This window comes from Eptesicus fuscus, chromosome 8 (genome assembly GCF_027574615.1).
Source record: "Eptesicus fuscus isolate TK198812 chromosome 8, DD_ASM_mEF_20220401, whole genome shotgun sequence".
NCBI classification, from domain to species: Eukaryota; Metazoa; Chordata; class Mammalia; order Chiroptera; family Vespertilionidae; genus Eptesicus; species Eptesicus fuscus.
Window position 1 is genome coordinate 43,895,586 of NC_072480.1, and position 15,197 is coordinate 43,910,782.

At 39.0% G+C, this 15,197-nt stretch overlaps 1 protein-coding gene and 1 non-coding gene across 2 annotated transcripts in view; both read right to left on the reverse strand.

The window, feature by feature from the left end:
- TBC1D4 (TBC1 domain family member 4) overlaps window positions 1-15,197 on the reverse strand; it is a 220,356-nt gene that overhangs the window by 18,971 nt on the left and 186,188 nt on the right. The window contains exons 11-14 of the mRNA XM_028149057.2: window positions 11,789-11,949; window positions 8,035-8,244; window positions 4,403-4,561; window positions 410-568 (exon numbers count right to left, since the gene is read on the reverse strand). Coding sequence (XP_028004858.2) covers window positions 410-568; window positions 4,403-4,561; window positions 8,035-8,244; window positions 11,789-11,949 — 689 coding nt within the window. The remainder of the gene's footprint in view (window positions 1-409; window positions 569-4,402; window positions 4,562-8,034; window positions 8,245-11,788; window positions 11,950-15,197) is intronic.
- Window positions 7,073-7,236, reverse strand: LOC114232454 (U1 spliceosomal RNA). Its single transcript, XR_003618501.2, has one exon. It is a non-coding gene; the product is annotated as a U1 spliceosomal RNA (small nuclear RNA).

Sequence of the window (15,197 nt, forward strand, 5' to 3'; positions counted from 1 at the left end):
ACCTGTCCAGATATACTTAATGGAACTTTTGTTTTAAAAAAAAAATTGGCAGCCTTTTTAACCTACTCTAACCTATTTCAAAGTCAAAGCTGATTGAGATAACTGTCTACCCCAAACAAAAGTCAGTTATTCAAAAACAGGAACTCAGAGTATCTGACACTATGACCTTTATACTGATTCACATATAAGATAACTCTTTCTTCGGAGGGCAAGTTTGGTGACAAAAACTTCATTTTCTACTCGGGCAATTATGACATCTTCAAGTAGGTATAAAACCAACCGCCCTCCAAAAAGGACAGAGTCGGTATCTCTACATAGGCCAACATCTCCTCTTTCTCAACACCAAAAAGACAGACAAACAAAAAACTCAACAAACTTTTGTAAATAATAATCAACAGGACAAACATACCTAAATCCACGAGAATAGCATGCTGCTGGGTCGTGAGCTGCTTCAGAAGTTCCTTATAGGACGTGTCTGGAGGTTGCTGCTTATTGGGCAATCGGTGCCTTAGACGATACTGTACAGCTAGGAACTGCCAGATTTCTCCTCGTCGGCTTTTGGGAACACCTACAGTAGTCCGAGATAAAAATCAAGGTCATGAACTCTGGACTGCAGTTGCTGAATCATAGCTGGTGAACCATATAATGCCTGAAACAGGCAGCTGTAATGTCCTGCATGCCACCGTGTGAACATGGAGCACGACTAACAAGTTTAATCCCGCAGCTGCTGATGTTTTTTGGGGAAAAAACCTCCCTCAAATAACAACGGCGATACTGCCAACATGGGCCAACACCGAGTGAGCACCTAATACACAATTCACTGAGGGTGCCTCACTGCTGAGCATGGTAAATGGGCTCAGAAAACACCCCAATGAGGGAGGTGATCGCTATTACCCCCACTGTACAGATGGTGAAGCTGAGGCAGAAAGAGGCTAAGTAACTTGCCCGAATTCACACAGCTAGCAAGTGGCAGTTTAGAATGAGAACTCCAGAAATCTGGTTTCGGGGGCCAAATTCTGAAATCCTGGTATGTATTACTGCCTATTATCACCTTTTATTTGGTTTGAAGCTAGTAACAAATGCAAATCCTCATGTAACGTCTCAATATTGGTCATAAACAAGAAACGTGGTAAAAGAGAATTAAACAGCATTCCTATATGGTCATTGAATAATCTATCTATATAATAGAGTAATATGCAAATTAGCTGGGACACCATAATGTCACGACCAAACAGCAGGGACCTCAGACTGCACCCCCTGCCCCACAGGGCTTGACAGGGGACCTCAGGCCATGCCCCTCACCCGGCAGGGCTTGACAGGGGACCTGAGACTGCACACCCCCACACACCCAGTGCCAGGCCGGGGGACCTGAGGTTGTGCCCCCCGCCTGGCAGGGCTTAACAGGGACCTCAGGCTGAGCCCTCCAGCCGAGTCTGAGTCTCCTGCACTTTCGAAGTGTGTGCGAGTGGGTGGGGACTTGACTCTGGGTCCCGCAGCGCACCCCAGACTCTGACAGGAGGGCATTTTCATATATATTTTACTAATTTTCTTTCATCTCTGACACTTCTATTATAGACAAAGGGCAAATAGCAATATTAAAATATTCCCTCTAATTAATTTCCTTTTAATGTGCACAAATTTTGTGCACTGGGCCACTAGTGAAATAATAAAAATGAAGAGGTATAACTGGAGTGCTAATGAACAACCTTCAGTCTTTGAGAAGAAAACATCTAGCCTATGAAATGAAGCTAACTCCATTGTGTTAGGAAACCAAAGGGTATCACAATCAATTCAAAGTCTGCTAGAATTATGCTTTTTATGCCAAAGGATATGACTTAAGCACTGGGAGGGACAGAATTCAATTCTTTACAAAGCAGCTAATTTTATTTCGCTACGTTTTTCCAGTTCAGACAGACTAGCTCTGAAATACGTTCCTGAGCTCCAGCTGGGTAAAGGAAGGCCTAATGGCAATTATCTTTTTGGACTGCAATGCCACAGTTTGCATCAGCTAAAAGTATTATTTTGCAAAAGCTATAGCTCAGGGTCACTGACAGATTTACAAGGCCCTCCACAATATATCTCCAAACCACCTTTTCAGTCCAATTGCCTCTCATTCCCCACCATTCACAAAGTATAAGAAGCTTATGGTTATTTTCACACCTTCAGTTTCTTACTGTTGTCTCAAGGAAATCCAAGCTCCCCCATTGAATGCCTAGTGTATTTCTGTTTGTCTTTTATGGGTGAGCCTGAATGCCATTCTTCTACCGAAGGTCTCCCGGACATTTCTGGGAGTAAGCACTCCTTTCCACTTACTACCTGGTTCATCCTCTACTAACACTGCCACATTAGATTACAGGTAGCTCTCGACTGTATGTTCATCTATTTTCCCCACTGCAATGGCAAGGTCCTGGAGAACAGTGAGCACACTTTCATCTCTGTATGATGAAGTCCAAGAATATACCTTGCAATGTAAGCATTTGTTGAATGAATGAATGAATGAATGAATGTGTAAAATGTCATTCTTAGAGGGTAATTTCATCAGCTTATTAAATGAATTATTGATAACAGGAGTGGACTGTTTTATTATCCATCCAGTAACAGTTTTACAAAAATGTAATTCACTTCAGTTAAACAAGTATTTATTGAGCATCTGATATGTAGCAGAGTGGAGAGCATGGCCCTGAGGGTACCTCATCACTAAGCAGTAAATAAATGCATTCTCAGGAAAATTAGTCTCATTCATCCATTCATCCATTCAGTAAGTAACTTGTGCAAGATGCTCTCTTAGATGCTAGATGTGCAGTGCAGTGGTGGGGTGAGAAAAACATTAAACAAATGTACATGTAAATACAAAATTGCAACTTATGATCACCACAATTACAGGGAAAGAATTATAAGAGAGAATGATAAAGTGAAACTAATTCCTTTTGGTGGAGGAGAGGGGCGGGCATACTATTTCTGAGGAAATGGAATTTGAACTGAGTGCTGAAGGATACTAGGACTCTCCAGACTGGGAGTGTGAGCAGCAATCTCTCCGGGAGGAGGGCGAGTGAATGCCCTGAGAGGGGCAGAGGAATGGGAGGTGGAAGGAGGAGTGAGAAGAAGATGGGATGGAAAGAAGGGAGATGGGAAAGGGGAGCAGGTAGCATGGTAAGAAAGAGGAGTGTAGGGAGGCTTCAGCAATCCACGCAGAAATAGCCTGGGACATACTGGGAAACACGTGATACAAGGTAGCGAGAGGCAGAAAGTGAGATCAGAAAGATGAAGAAGGAGAGATTATGGGGGGCACTGGGCACGATGTTCAGAAAGTTAAACTGTATCCTGTATGAAATGGGAAGATGGGCACCCCCTAAAATGTATTTTAAAAGCCATACATCTCTCACACATTCCAGGAACCACTTTTTTATCTTTCAAATAATGCATTCAATGAAAATCTTTAGGATTTCCATATCTTCAAGGCAAACCACCGATATATTAGGCCTGTAAATGTAGGATCTTACAAAATTAATCTTAATTTCAATTTAGTTATGCAACAGTTTCACACGTTACCATAACCTTTTAAAACAAGATTCATTATCAGTCATTTTATATGACAGAGCAGCAATGCAATATAATGGCTAAATAAAAGTAAATTTTCCAAAATAAATAAATAAATAAATAAATAGATGGAAGGAAAACTTACTAATTGATTAACAAGAATATAATTCTGTATATATAAACACATACATGTAAGTGAATATACATATACATGTACACATGTGTGTAAATGAACTCTTCTAACCAAATGATGGAAATGAGTCAAGTCTGTAAGCCCGAATTACTTTTATGGACATGATCAAAGATCTGTACCAGTGAATCCAGTGAATCTGCTCCTTCCTTGGTAAACGACAACACTGAGCTGAGAACCGCTGACTGAAGGAGACAGGCAAGTCTGCAGAAAAGGTGTTGCTATCTCTTCAGGGACACTCTCTCCATTAGCACCATTTCTTACCAACTGAGTCACTGACTGCTGGCAGAGTAATCACTTTCCTTTTTTTATAGGTAAAGTATAAAGATAAAAGTATGCCCAAGGTGCACAAATTAAAAAAAAAATCTCTGAAGCTTTCTCTAAAAAGATTGAGCCCTAGCCGGTTTGGTTCAGTGGATAGTGCGTCAGCCTCCGGACTGAAGGGTCACGGGTTTGATTTTGGTCAAGGGCACATACCTCGGTTGCAGGCTCAATTTCTGGCCCCAGTCCAGGCTCAGACAGGAGGCAACCAATCAACGTGTCTCTCTCACATTGATGTTTCTCTCTGTCTCTCCCCCGCTCTTCCACTCTCTCTAAAAATCAATGGAAAAGTATCCTCGGGTGGGGATTAACAAAAAAAAGAAAAAAGAAGAAGATTGAGGTGTTCTAGAATACCTTCTTTAAGAGAAATATGAATGTCTTCCATATCACATTTTGTTTTTCCTCTGCAGTTCAATAACTTTTTATCCCAGGTTATTAAGATCTCCTTCTGACATACACCAATTTCTTCATAGTCCAATTTAATTTTTCTGGAATGGAGTTCATCTCTGCTTGCTGAGGAAAAGGAGAGAATTTATGTAAGACCGATAAGTTTTTAAAACACAGTATTTTTAACATTGTATTGTATTTGTAAAACTATACCAAATGACATTTAGGAATCAACCACTAATATTTTCTGAAAAAAATGAAACTTTTAAAAAAGTGAGAATACATGAACTTGGGGTCATTTCATGTAAGAAAATGTCAGGAATAACTTTCTGAGGAGGTTTTATTCTGTATCTTACAGACTGTCACTCTGATAAATATAAAAATAGACCATGTTTGCTCTGCTAAAAATTTCAACTTTTTTATAAATGTGATAGCCTCCAAAGTGACAACTTACATCATTTCAAACACCATGGAAGTGCTAATATTTTATATTTGACATCTATGAAAAAACAATGCCTCATGCTAACCTTGATTCCATAAATATTTGACCATCATAACCTGGTATATATTTGTAACTATTTCCATTATGAACACTGTCCTTAACAACACTGAGTTATGTGCTCCTGTGTTCACTGGTAATAATCTTAAAGAGGAGAATTCATGTTACTGAAGTTATCACTACTTCCATTTTTTAAATAGCACAAAATTCTCTTTCATTTGCTGGTCTAAAATATAAGCCCAGAGCTTATTAAAAGAAATGTCTATAAAAGCAACCACTATCTTAACTTGGTTTTTATTTGATTTCAAAATGAAGAAGGAAGAAAAACCATGACAGAATATATTTTTTTCTCTTTCGTTCATATCACGTTGAACAGGAGTCTCTCAGACTAATCTGTACTCATTTAAGACCATAGGGCTCAACCACCTTACCTTCTGCAACACAAATCTTTGTCATTGCATCCAAAGTCCTCGACAGCACAAAAAACAACAGCAAAACCAGTATTACTCTTTACTTAGTGTGTTTGAAACCTTTTCAAAAAAATTTAAATATCTTACAATCGACTGCTATTTGAACAGGATTGTAAAATGTTCTACATAAAAGTCCAGACATAATTTTTTAAAAAATCGCACACAAAAATATTCTCCTGGATACCACTAGATGGCTTTCTAACATAATTTTGCTTTGCTTCTCAATATTTGCCTCATATTTCTCTATGATCATCAAATAAAAGGAGTGAATTCATTAAAGCTAATAATAAATATAATCCCACATTTAACCTTGCTAATGATTTTTTTCACAATGAACAGAGCACAACATATCCTCAGATTTTCTTTTTCTCCAGCCTTCTGTAGACCATTTTTTCATTTAAAATAATAATAAGCACCTACTATGTGCCAACTGCAGGCCCTGAGGATAAACCGAGTAGGAGCAGTTCATCTCTGCCCTCAATTGGTTAAGTAGGTGAGAATAAAGTACTACCAAAAAATGATTATCCATTGGCTAGAATTTTAATAAGCTAAATTATTTTGTCTTTGTTACATAAGTAGAGAAATAAATATAAAACTAATAAAGTTTTCTAAATATTCTAAATGTCACCTCCATTCTTATTCTGTCAGTTTCTATAGTATACACGCAGTCAGTTGCACTGAAACATTCCACTTCCCTATATTCACACATAGTTGAGAAATACTGTGGCATACTGGGAAAACCCGAGAACCATGAGAAGTAAACACGCGGTTTAGTACCTGTCTGCCAGCACATCACTGTGTGACCTTAGGTTACTTCCTTATCTAGTCCAAGCCAATGACTAACAGTTGCAGAATGAAGAATGGAGCTTAATAATCTCTAAGGCCATTTCCAATGCAGTCTATGATTCTAAAACTTCCTTTAAAATTTAATATAAGATTCTACTTGTACATACTCCCAAATGTTAATGAAATATCTAAGTTCATGCTTTAAATGTTTTAGAGGATGATAGCCATGCTTTTTTCAACCTCTTTTTCTGTTTATGAGTTAATTCAAGATGTAACCAATTGCTTAAAAACACACAGGAGGGGGCAAAAATAGGTTTACAGTTGTAGGTATAAGAAACACAGAGTTTATTCTTGTGTTATTATTTGCCAAACCAACAACTGTAAACCTATTTTTGCCCCATCCTATAAATTCAATTCCTTTTTAAAAAATCTATGGCAATTCAAGTGGGCATACCATTTATCACACCAAACTTTTAAAAGCTATGTCAACAGCAACTAATTGCATTTTTATTTTTTTTTTAAGAACATTTACTTCCTAGGGATATGTAAAATCTTAGTACTCTTTATTCTGCTAAGAAAAATAACAATAAAGGAAATAAATTATGAGCTTGCAAACTAAATACTGTTGAAATTAAAAACTGAATTGAGTAACAGGTATAGTAAGAGGAATCTTAAGCTAGATGATGAGCACAGAAAGGTGAATACTTATATTTAAAAAGCTTTTTGGAAGACAACACAATAAAAGCAACTCAAAGACAATCCTCAATTGTGCAGTTTCTAAGACTCCAAAAAATCAACAGGCCCACTTAAGCTAAATCTTTCATTTTACAAATGTAAAAGGTAAGACTCTTTTTTTTTTCTTTTTCTTTTTTTTTTTTCTTTCAGGGGAGAGCACGAACGCAGTCCCCCACTACCACAAATTATGCAGTCGAGTTTCCCACATTTGGGGAAATCGCAGGGGTCAGCACATCCGGAGTGCAATGGATAAGCCTCGCCCTGGGAAAACCACCTTCGTGATCATGGTATCTCCCCTGCCAGGTAAGTATAGGTAAGACTCTTTTATGTTAAGTGATGTGCCACAGATAATGGCATTAATACATGTTGGTCCTGTCTCCACATCTCCTGTGTGTGGTTCTATCAGTACTGAGGTAAATAACATCAATATTTCAGTCTGGAAAACACATTCTAAAGCATTTGGTATTGATAAACTTAGCAATAAAGCAAAGCAAAAAGAGTGCGTGCGTCGGTCTGAGGGCTCTCCTAAAGGCTACATCTACCATCTGAACCCTTCAGGAGAAAACAAACAGCACACTAGCTATTCTAGATTATCCAATTATAAATTTAATGATTTGCATATAATTTTTAAATAGAAAATTTATAACAAAAATGTGAACTTTGATTTGATAATATGTAATTAGACACTTGAATTGGATACAATTAATTTGAAATAGTCTTATTTCGCCTATTATAAATACAATTATCCTGAGAGTTGAAAATCATATTCAACAAGAAAAGAATTTGCTTTCTCATGTTTAAGAGTTTTTTTAAAGTAATGCACAATGATATTTCAGTCATATCAAATACATTGATGATCAAATATATATGACTGTATTATCATATTATCTACACTCTCTATTACCCAAATAGCTCTAAGAGTGCCTGATGTTTTAATTCTACTAAGCCAAAATGCAAATATTTCAAGCTGGTCTTTCCCGTGTTATAACAATCTCACAAAATAGAAATAAGCAATTATAATCAGGAGTCTAGTAAAAGTGCGTATACAGTCCGAGACAACAATCTTAAATTGTAGTATCATATCGTTTAGCCCTATTTGAATGGCTAACCTTCAAGTTTCTGGTTTTCTTTTTCCATTCGAAGCAACAAAATTTGTTGGTGTATAGCTTTTCTCCACAAACTCCTCAATTCTTCTGATTTTTTTCTTTCTTCAGCTTTTTCTGGGTCATCGCCCCCAGACATGAATATAACCACCGGTTCCTCCTCCATGGTTGGAGCAAGAGGGGACAGCGGCAGCAGCTCATTCCTGTCCAGCCCATCTGCAGAGAAGAACACAGTGAGAGGCATTCCACAGCAGTAACCCAGACTACAGAAGTTTTCTCCAGAATCAACGTGCTCTCATCCTATAGTCCACCTTTAAAGCTTTGCACAGAGCCACTTTCCCAGTCACTGTTAGTTTCTGGAAGGAATGGTTTAAGTAAACTCACTAGACTGAATTCCCCTTCCAGAGTTCCCTCTCATAGTGAAATGAAAGCATACCTCATTTCACCACTTCTCCTTTCCGCACAAAATGACCTAAAAGATAGGTGCTCCACTAGGCCCGGGTGAGCCCAAGTGGCCCTGGGTCTGGGAGAGGCCAAGCGTCCCTGGGTCCGGGTGAGACCATGTGTCCCTGGATCCGGGTGAGGCCTCGTACACCTAGGCCCGGGTGAGCCCAAGTGGCCCTGGGTCTGGGAGAGGCCAAGCGTCCCTGGGTCCGGGTGCGACCATGTGTCCCTGGATCCGGATGAGGCCTCGTGCACCTAGGCCCGGGTGAGGCCACGTGCCCCTGGATCTGGGAGAGGCCAAGCGTCCCTGGGTACGGGTGAAGCCAGATCCTGGGTCCGGGTGAGGCCGTGCGCCCCTGGATCCATCCGGGTGAGGCTGGGTCCCAGGCCCGGGTGAGACCACGCGCCCCTTGGGTAGGGGTGAGGCCACGTGCCCCTTAGTCTGGGTGACACCGTGCCCCTGGGTTCGGCCGAGACCAAACCAGAGGGAGTCGGACCTCCATTACCACCATTTGTCCACCATCCAGAGCTGAGGGGTCAGTGCTGACATGTACACATAAGGAACTACTGGACATTGAAATTGGGTCTCAAAAGAACTGTTGGTCCAGGGGGAAGCTCGCTACAGATTGATTCATTTGCCTGTCAGCATAACTATTATTGCTCGTCTCACATTCAGTTCTTATTAGTATAATTCTAGTGACATATGATCTCGCTCATCTAGGGGAAATGATGAACAACATAGACTGAGGAACAAGAACAGAACCAGAAGCAAGGAGGCATCGATTGGACTATCGGGCCTCAGAGGGAGGATAGGGGAGGGTAGGAGGAGGGTGGGGGGAGGGGGAGAGTTCAACCAAAGGACCTGTATGCATGCATATAAGCCTATCCAACGGTTAAGTTCAACAGGGGATTGGGGCATGCGTGGGGAGAGGGGTGGGATGGGAATGGGGGGATGAGGACAAATATGTGACACCTTAATCAATAAAGAAATTAAAAAAAAAAAAAAAAATAAAAATAAAAATAAAAAAAAAAAAAAAAAAAAAAAAAAAAAAATAAAAGATAGGTGCTCCAAAATGAACTGGCCTTTCCCCTGAGTTTTAACACTTCTGCAATTTACCTATGTACACCCTCTGGTTGTGCAAAGCAAAAAGAGTGTGTGAGTCGGTATGAGGGCTCTCCTAAAGGCTACATCTACCATCTGAATCCTCCAGGAGAAAAGCGGCTGAGCAGCTCTGGGCACGTCTTGGCTCAGCACCCCTGCTCACTCCTGCAACACTCTCTTACCCAATTCCTGAGCTCATTTTCTCCCTCTGTTCCAGGCCATCTTTTGTACTGTTGCCATTTTTTTCTGTATTAACAGGCATGATCATGTCTCTTAAAACATGTCAATGATTGCTTATATATCAAAGAACTATGTCCAGACTACAGAGGGTAGCATATAGAGCCCTTCAGACTCCGGCCTCATGTAACCTTTCCATCCTCATCTCAGCCTTCCATTCTGTGCTCCCAAAGTTTAATTTCTCATGATTCTCTGACCCACAAAAGTCCCTCCAATGACTTCAGAGCTTTGCTAGTTCCTCTTTCTGAAACATACTTGTCTCAGAAATGAGTTTAAACAAATACCTAACTTTGCCCTGAAGCTTCTTCTGACCAGCCTAGGCAGAGTTGATTTTATCTTTAGTAATGTCAACTGTTTTCTTGTTTGTTTTTTTTAAATTTATTAATTGACCTCCACCCGTATCCTTATTTTCTTAATAAATAACTTTAAATTTTTTTTTTTTACTCTTTCACTCTTGTTTTAGCTTCTTGAGTTAAATATTTAGTACATTTACATTTTGGCTTTCTTAATTTTAGAAATGCTCTCTAAATACCACTCAATTTTTATCATATTGTCTTTCTTCCAGCTTCTAGTAGAGTTTTCAGTTTCCAAACAGACAAAATATTTTGGTTGTCCTCTAATTCTTGATTCCTTTCTTTCTTTCATCTTTTTTTTCCTTCTTTTTTATTTTTATTCTTATTTGCACTGTGATCAGAGAACATAGTATAAATGGTCATGATGGTGTGGAATTCATTAAGAAATCTTTGGAGCCAAGAACATAATTAATTTTTATGACTGTTACATATGTGCTATAAATGAATGAATTTTCTCTCTGATGGCAAGGTTCCATATAAATATCAGATAAACTTTGTTTAATTGTATTTCTCAATTATTATCTGTATTCAATTTTTCTATATTTAATTTTCATGGAGGAATATATTAAAAGAGCTAGTGATTTTTTTTATTTATGTCAAAAATTCTGTGATTTTCTAGCTTTCAAGTCTGTATACTTATGTGTGTTCTCATTATTTTTATATCTTTCTGTTTATTATTAGTTTTTTTTGCCCTCTGTATGTTTTTGCTTTAATTTCTAACAACAGGCCTAACATTCGAAGACAGCTGCCATGCTCTCTTTTGCTTGATATTCGCCTAGTGTATCTGTATCCATTTCTTTATTGTTCAATATTTTACGTCACTTTGTTTTATGTGTGACTGTTAAAAAAGAGTACATTGCTTTTCCAATAATAAAAAAGGCTATGACTATGCTGAATGTCAACTATAATTGAACAGAACAGACTAACAGCTGTCAGAGGGGAGAGGGGTTGGGAGGGAGCTGGGTGAAAAGATGAAGGGATTAAGGGGAAAAAACAAAAATTAAAAAGCACAGAGACACAGACAACAATATGGTGATTGCCAGGGGAAGTGGGGAGGTGAGAGGGGGAAGACTATACAGGGGGGATAAAGGGTGGCAAGAAGAGATTTGACTTGGGTGGCGAGCGCAGATGCAGTATGCAGATGATGTGTTACTGAGTTGTATACTTGAAACCTATATGGTTTTATTAACTAATGTCACCCCCAATAAATTCAATTTTTTAAAAATTTCAAAGTTAGAAGGGAAGAAAGAGAAGGAGGGAGGGAGGGAGGGGGGGAGGGGAGGGAAGGAAGGAAGGAAGGAAGGAAGGAAGGAAGGAAGGAAGGAAGGAAGGAAGGAAGGAAGGAAGGAAGGAAGGAAGGAAGGAAGGAAGGTTAAAAAAATCTATGACTTTTCTAGCACTATCATAGTTCCTGATTTTGGAAACTTATTCATTCATTAAACAAGCATTTACTGAATGCCAGATACGTTCTAACGATATCTGAGAAGTTAACCACTATCTCAGATATAGAAAGAGAAATTATTTCTCCACTATAATACGTAAGTCTCTTTGGACACAAACCACTGCATTCCATTCCCTAATTTACACTAATGAGGAGTAATTCTTTAGTGAGCGCCATACAGACCCTGCTGCTGCATTGCCGAGGGAGACTTGTTCATGGGAGAAGCAACCCTGAGGAAGATGCGCTGCCGCCAGGAGATTCGGCGAGGAGTGACAGGGGTTCCTCCGACATTCAGGGAATCATTGCTGCAAGTAGACGAGGTCCTTTTTCTCCCCTCTCCATCACTGCAGAAAGCAAATACGTAAATATGTATTTGTAAGGATCACTGCATAACCTGGTTCTTTGCAACGATATGGTAGCACAAGCCATTCACAAGTCCCGCCACGGGCAAGCACAGCCACAGGCAGCATGGAGCAATGCATCAGGAGGCACACTGGGCACCCAGGCCACCACATCTCAGGGAAAATGCACTCCAGGCCACAGCCCAGTCATGAGAAGCTCACCTGTTTCTACTCATTCCATGGTAGCCCACCTTCTAAGTCCTAATGTAAGGAATGCAAAGGTTGCTTAAGTAATGAACTCATGCTTTACTAAAAATTTCAAATTAATAGTGTGCTCTAAGTAATGTAAGTATTCCATAAAGGTTCATAAAAAACTTTTCTTATAGTTCTTACAGAATAGGCTAATAAAGATAGCTTCTAATTGGCTATGAGTGTTAAGATCTGCCTCCTAATTGATCGCTACCAATCGCTGGATCATGGCAGAAAGTAACCTGAATTAAGGCAGAACAGTCAACTTTGGGATTGCTGTTAGGTAACATGTTAAGGAAAAAACTGTGGTCAAATAAGATTGAATAGGTTAAATTTAAAAATATTAAACATATTTTTTTATAGTAGGACTAAACAGAGACTGTAATCTTCTAGCAAGCACTGCAACTCTCCAAGAGGGAAATAGTGTACAAAAATTCCCTTATTCAACCCCAGCTTTTTGGGAAGGTTGGGGGTGTCACACCCTTCTATATAAGTGGAAAGGCTGGTCTGCTCTAAGAATTTCCTTTCCAGGAAGGTCGCTCTAAGTTATGCTAGGCCTATCTGCAATCAAAGGTCATTATGACTCAAATTTACTTTTGAGACCAATAATGTCAGCAGCTGGAATACCATGCAATAATTGTTGCCGTTAGTGGTGGGAATACTTCACTTTTCTTGAGTTGCAAGGCCTCTGAGCTTCCCTGAGAATGAGGAAGATGCAATGTTTATAGGTGTGATACCAATAAGTGAAGGTGCAAAAATTTTGATAAAGTCAGGAAGTGTCAGCTCTTAAATCAGAAAAGAAACTCAGGTTGAAAAACCACACCCACCTAGATTCTCAACTGAGCTCTGTGGTGCTGGGGTAATCAGAGGTCAGGAGACATTCAGACCTGCCTGTCATAGTTTTATTTACTTCATGTACTCACATATCAGGTAATTCCATTATTTCTAATCTTGATCTATCATCCTGGAAATATTACTTCTGAATTAGCTAAATGAAGGTTAATACTTCCAAGCTGCTACACAGACAGCAGCTGTCATGATGTACTATGATACTGCAGAAAGTGGCTGACACATAGATCTCAATATAGTCAAACCTCCTTCGTTGTGTATCCTGGATAAAATTATAACCCTAATATATGTCCATGGTTCAAAACGCCCTGAAGTATTGAATACATTTGTTCATCTTTACTTCCACTTTGGAAAGTATTACCCTTTTAGAAACTGCGATTTAGATATCTATATATAATAGTCATATCCTGATAAACACTTTCATTATATTGTCTTTTAAGATATATTTTTATTTATTTCAGAGAGGAAGGGAGAGGGAAAGAGATAGAAACATGTTATAAATCAATGACGAGAGAGAATCATTGATCAGCTGACTCCTGCATGCCACACACTGGGGGATCAAGCCCCGTAACCTGGGCATGTGCCCAGACCCGGAATCGAATCGTGATCTCCTGGTTCATAGGTCAACCACTGAGCCACACCGGCCAGGCAACACTTTCATTTTAGTAACATTATCCCCTCGGCAGTTATTTGCTAAATGCTAGTTCATGGGTGTATTTCTAACTCCTAGTGTAGTAACTAGCAAATAACAGTAATAACTCAATAAATATCCATTGAATAAATACTATAAAACAATATGAAACATTAACTCAGAAGGTTAGTAAAATGGACAAAAAATAATATTGGCTGGGCTAACATGACAGGAATAAATAAAAGATGGACCCTCTTAAAATCTTTACTTGGTAGTCATGACTTTTAAGTTTTTCTGGCAAAAAGTTCTGTTTCCCAAAAGTACAGACTAAGCTGTTGATGGCACTAGTAGCTATCAACAATGAAAAGTGTTAGTAAACAGCATAAGGCATCGTTTTCCAAGTAAGTGTTGTTCCTGTCCTATATAAGGGCATCTAATTTATAATTTAAGCCTAGAAAGCTAACTGAATTATGTAAAAGCACCTATTTCAATCCCTCACGGGTGAGCTTATCTTAACCTCTGAGTATCTCTAACAATACTAGAGTAAACCAAATCAAAGGATTCTTAAACTTTTATATTTTAATGCTGGAATTAAACCATCTTTTGAAAATCTGATTCACTGTTAATGACACATCAAGTGTTTAGAAAGTACTACAAATAAGACTGGGAAGTACCTATATCAGTTTACTACTATGAAGTATAGACTTTGGGGAGGAATGTTATAAAGCAAGTACATAAAGTAGCCTTACATTAGCCTTACATATTTGAAAATTTCATAACGTCTACAATGTTAAATCCTGCAATCCAAATAAAATGCCAATGACCCATTGTCCTCCCATGTCTGGAATTCAACAAGGAGTAATAAGCCAAAAATTAGCAGTCAAAATATAAGATAATAATATACTGAAAGGACTTACATAACAGACCACTGACCTTTATCTGGTACTAAAAAACGACATCCTGAAAAAGCAGTTTGGTGGCTGAGATAAGGCATAAGCTGCGAGAAGATATGGATTCAGAAGCCAGGGTCCAGATAAGGGTTTCAACAGTCAGTGCACAGAGGCAACTTACAGTAGTTTAATCTTGGATTTATATGTAGTCAGCAATCTGACATTCTTAAATGGGTCATTTCAAGAATCAAAACCATGTAAAAGATAATGCATGAAAATTCTTATATTCCACCTTGAAAACTACACTGGGGACTGTTGAACCTCAGAGGGAAGGAAGGGGAGGGTGGGTGGGAAGAGATCAACCAATGAACTTGTGTGCACAAATGCATAACCCATGGATAAGGACAATGGGCTAGTGAGTGCCTGGTGTGGGGAGGATGGAGCGGGCTGGAAGAGGTTAATGGGGAGTGGGGGGAGGACCTGTGTAACACTTTCAACAATAAAGATTTTTCTTTTTAAAGGTGTCTGGAGACCAATAGGAAGTGAGTCAGTGATGTGTTTCAAAGGGAAGCCTTGGATTTCATGGCAGCAATCACAAGCTCCCAAGATTTGATGCTCTTCTTAAAAGAGTA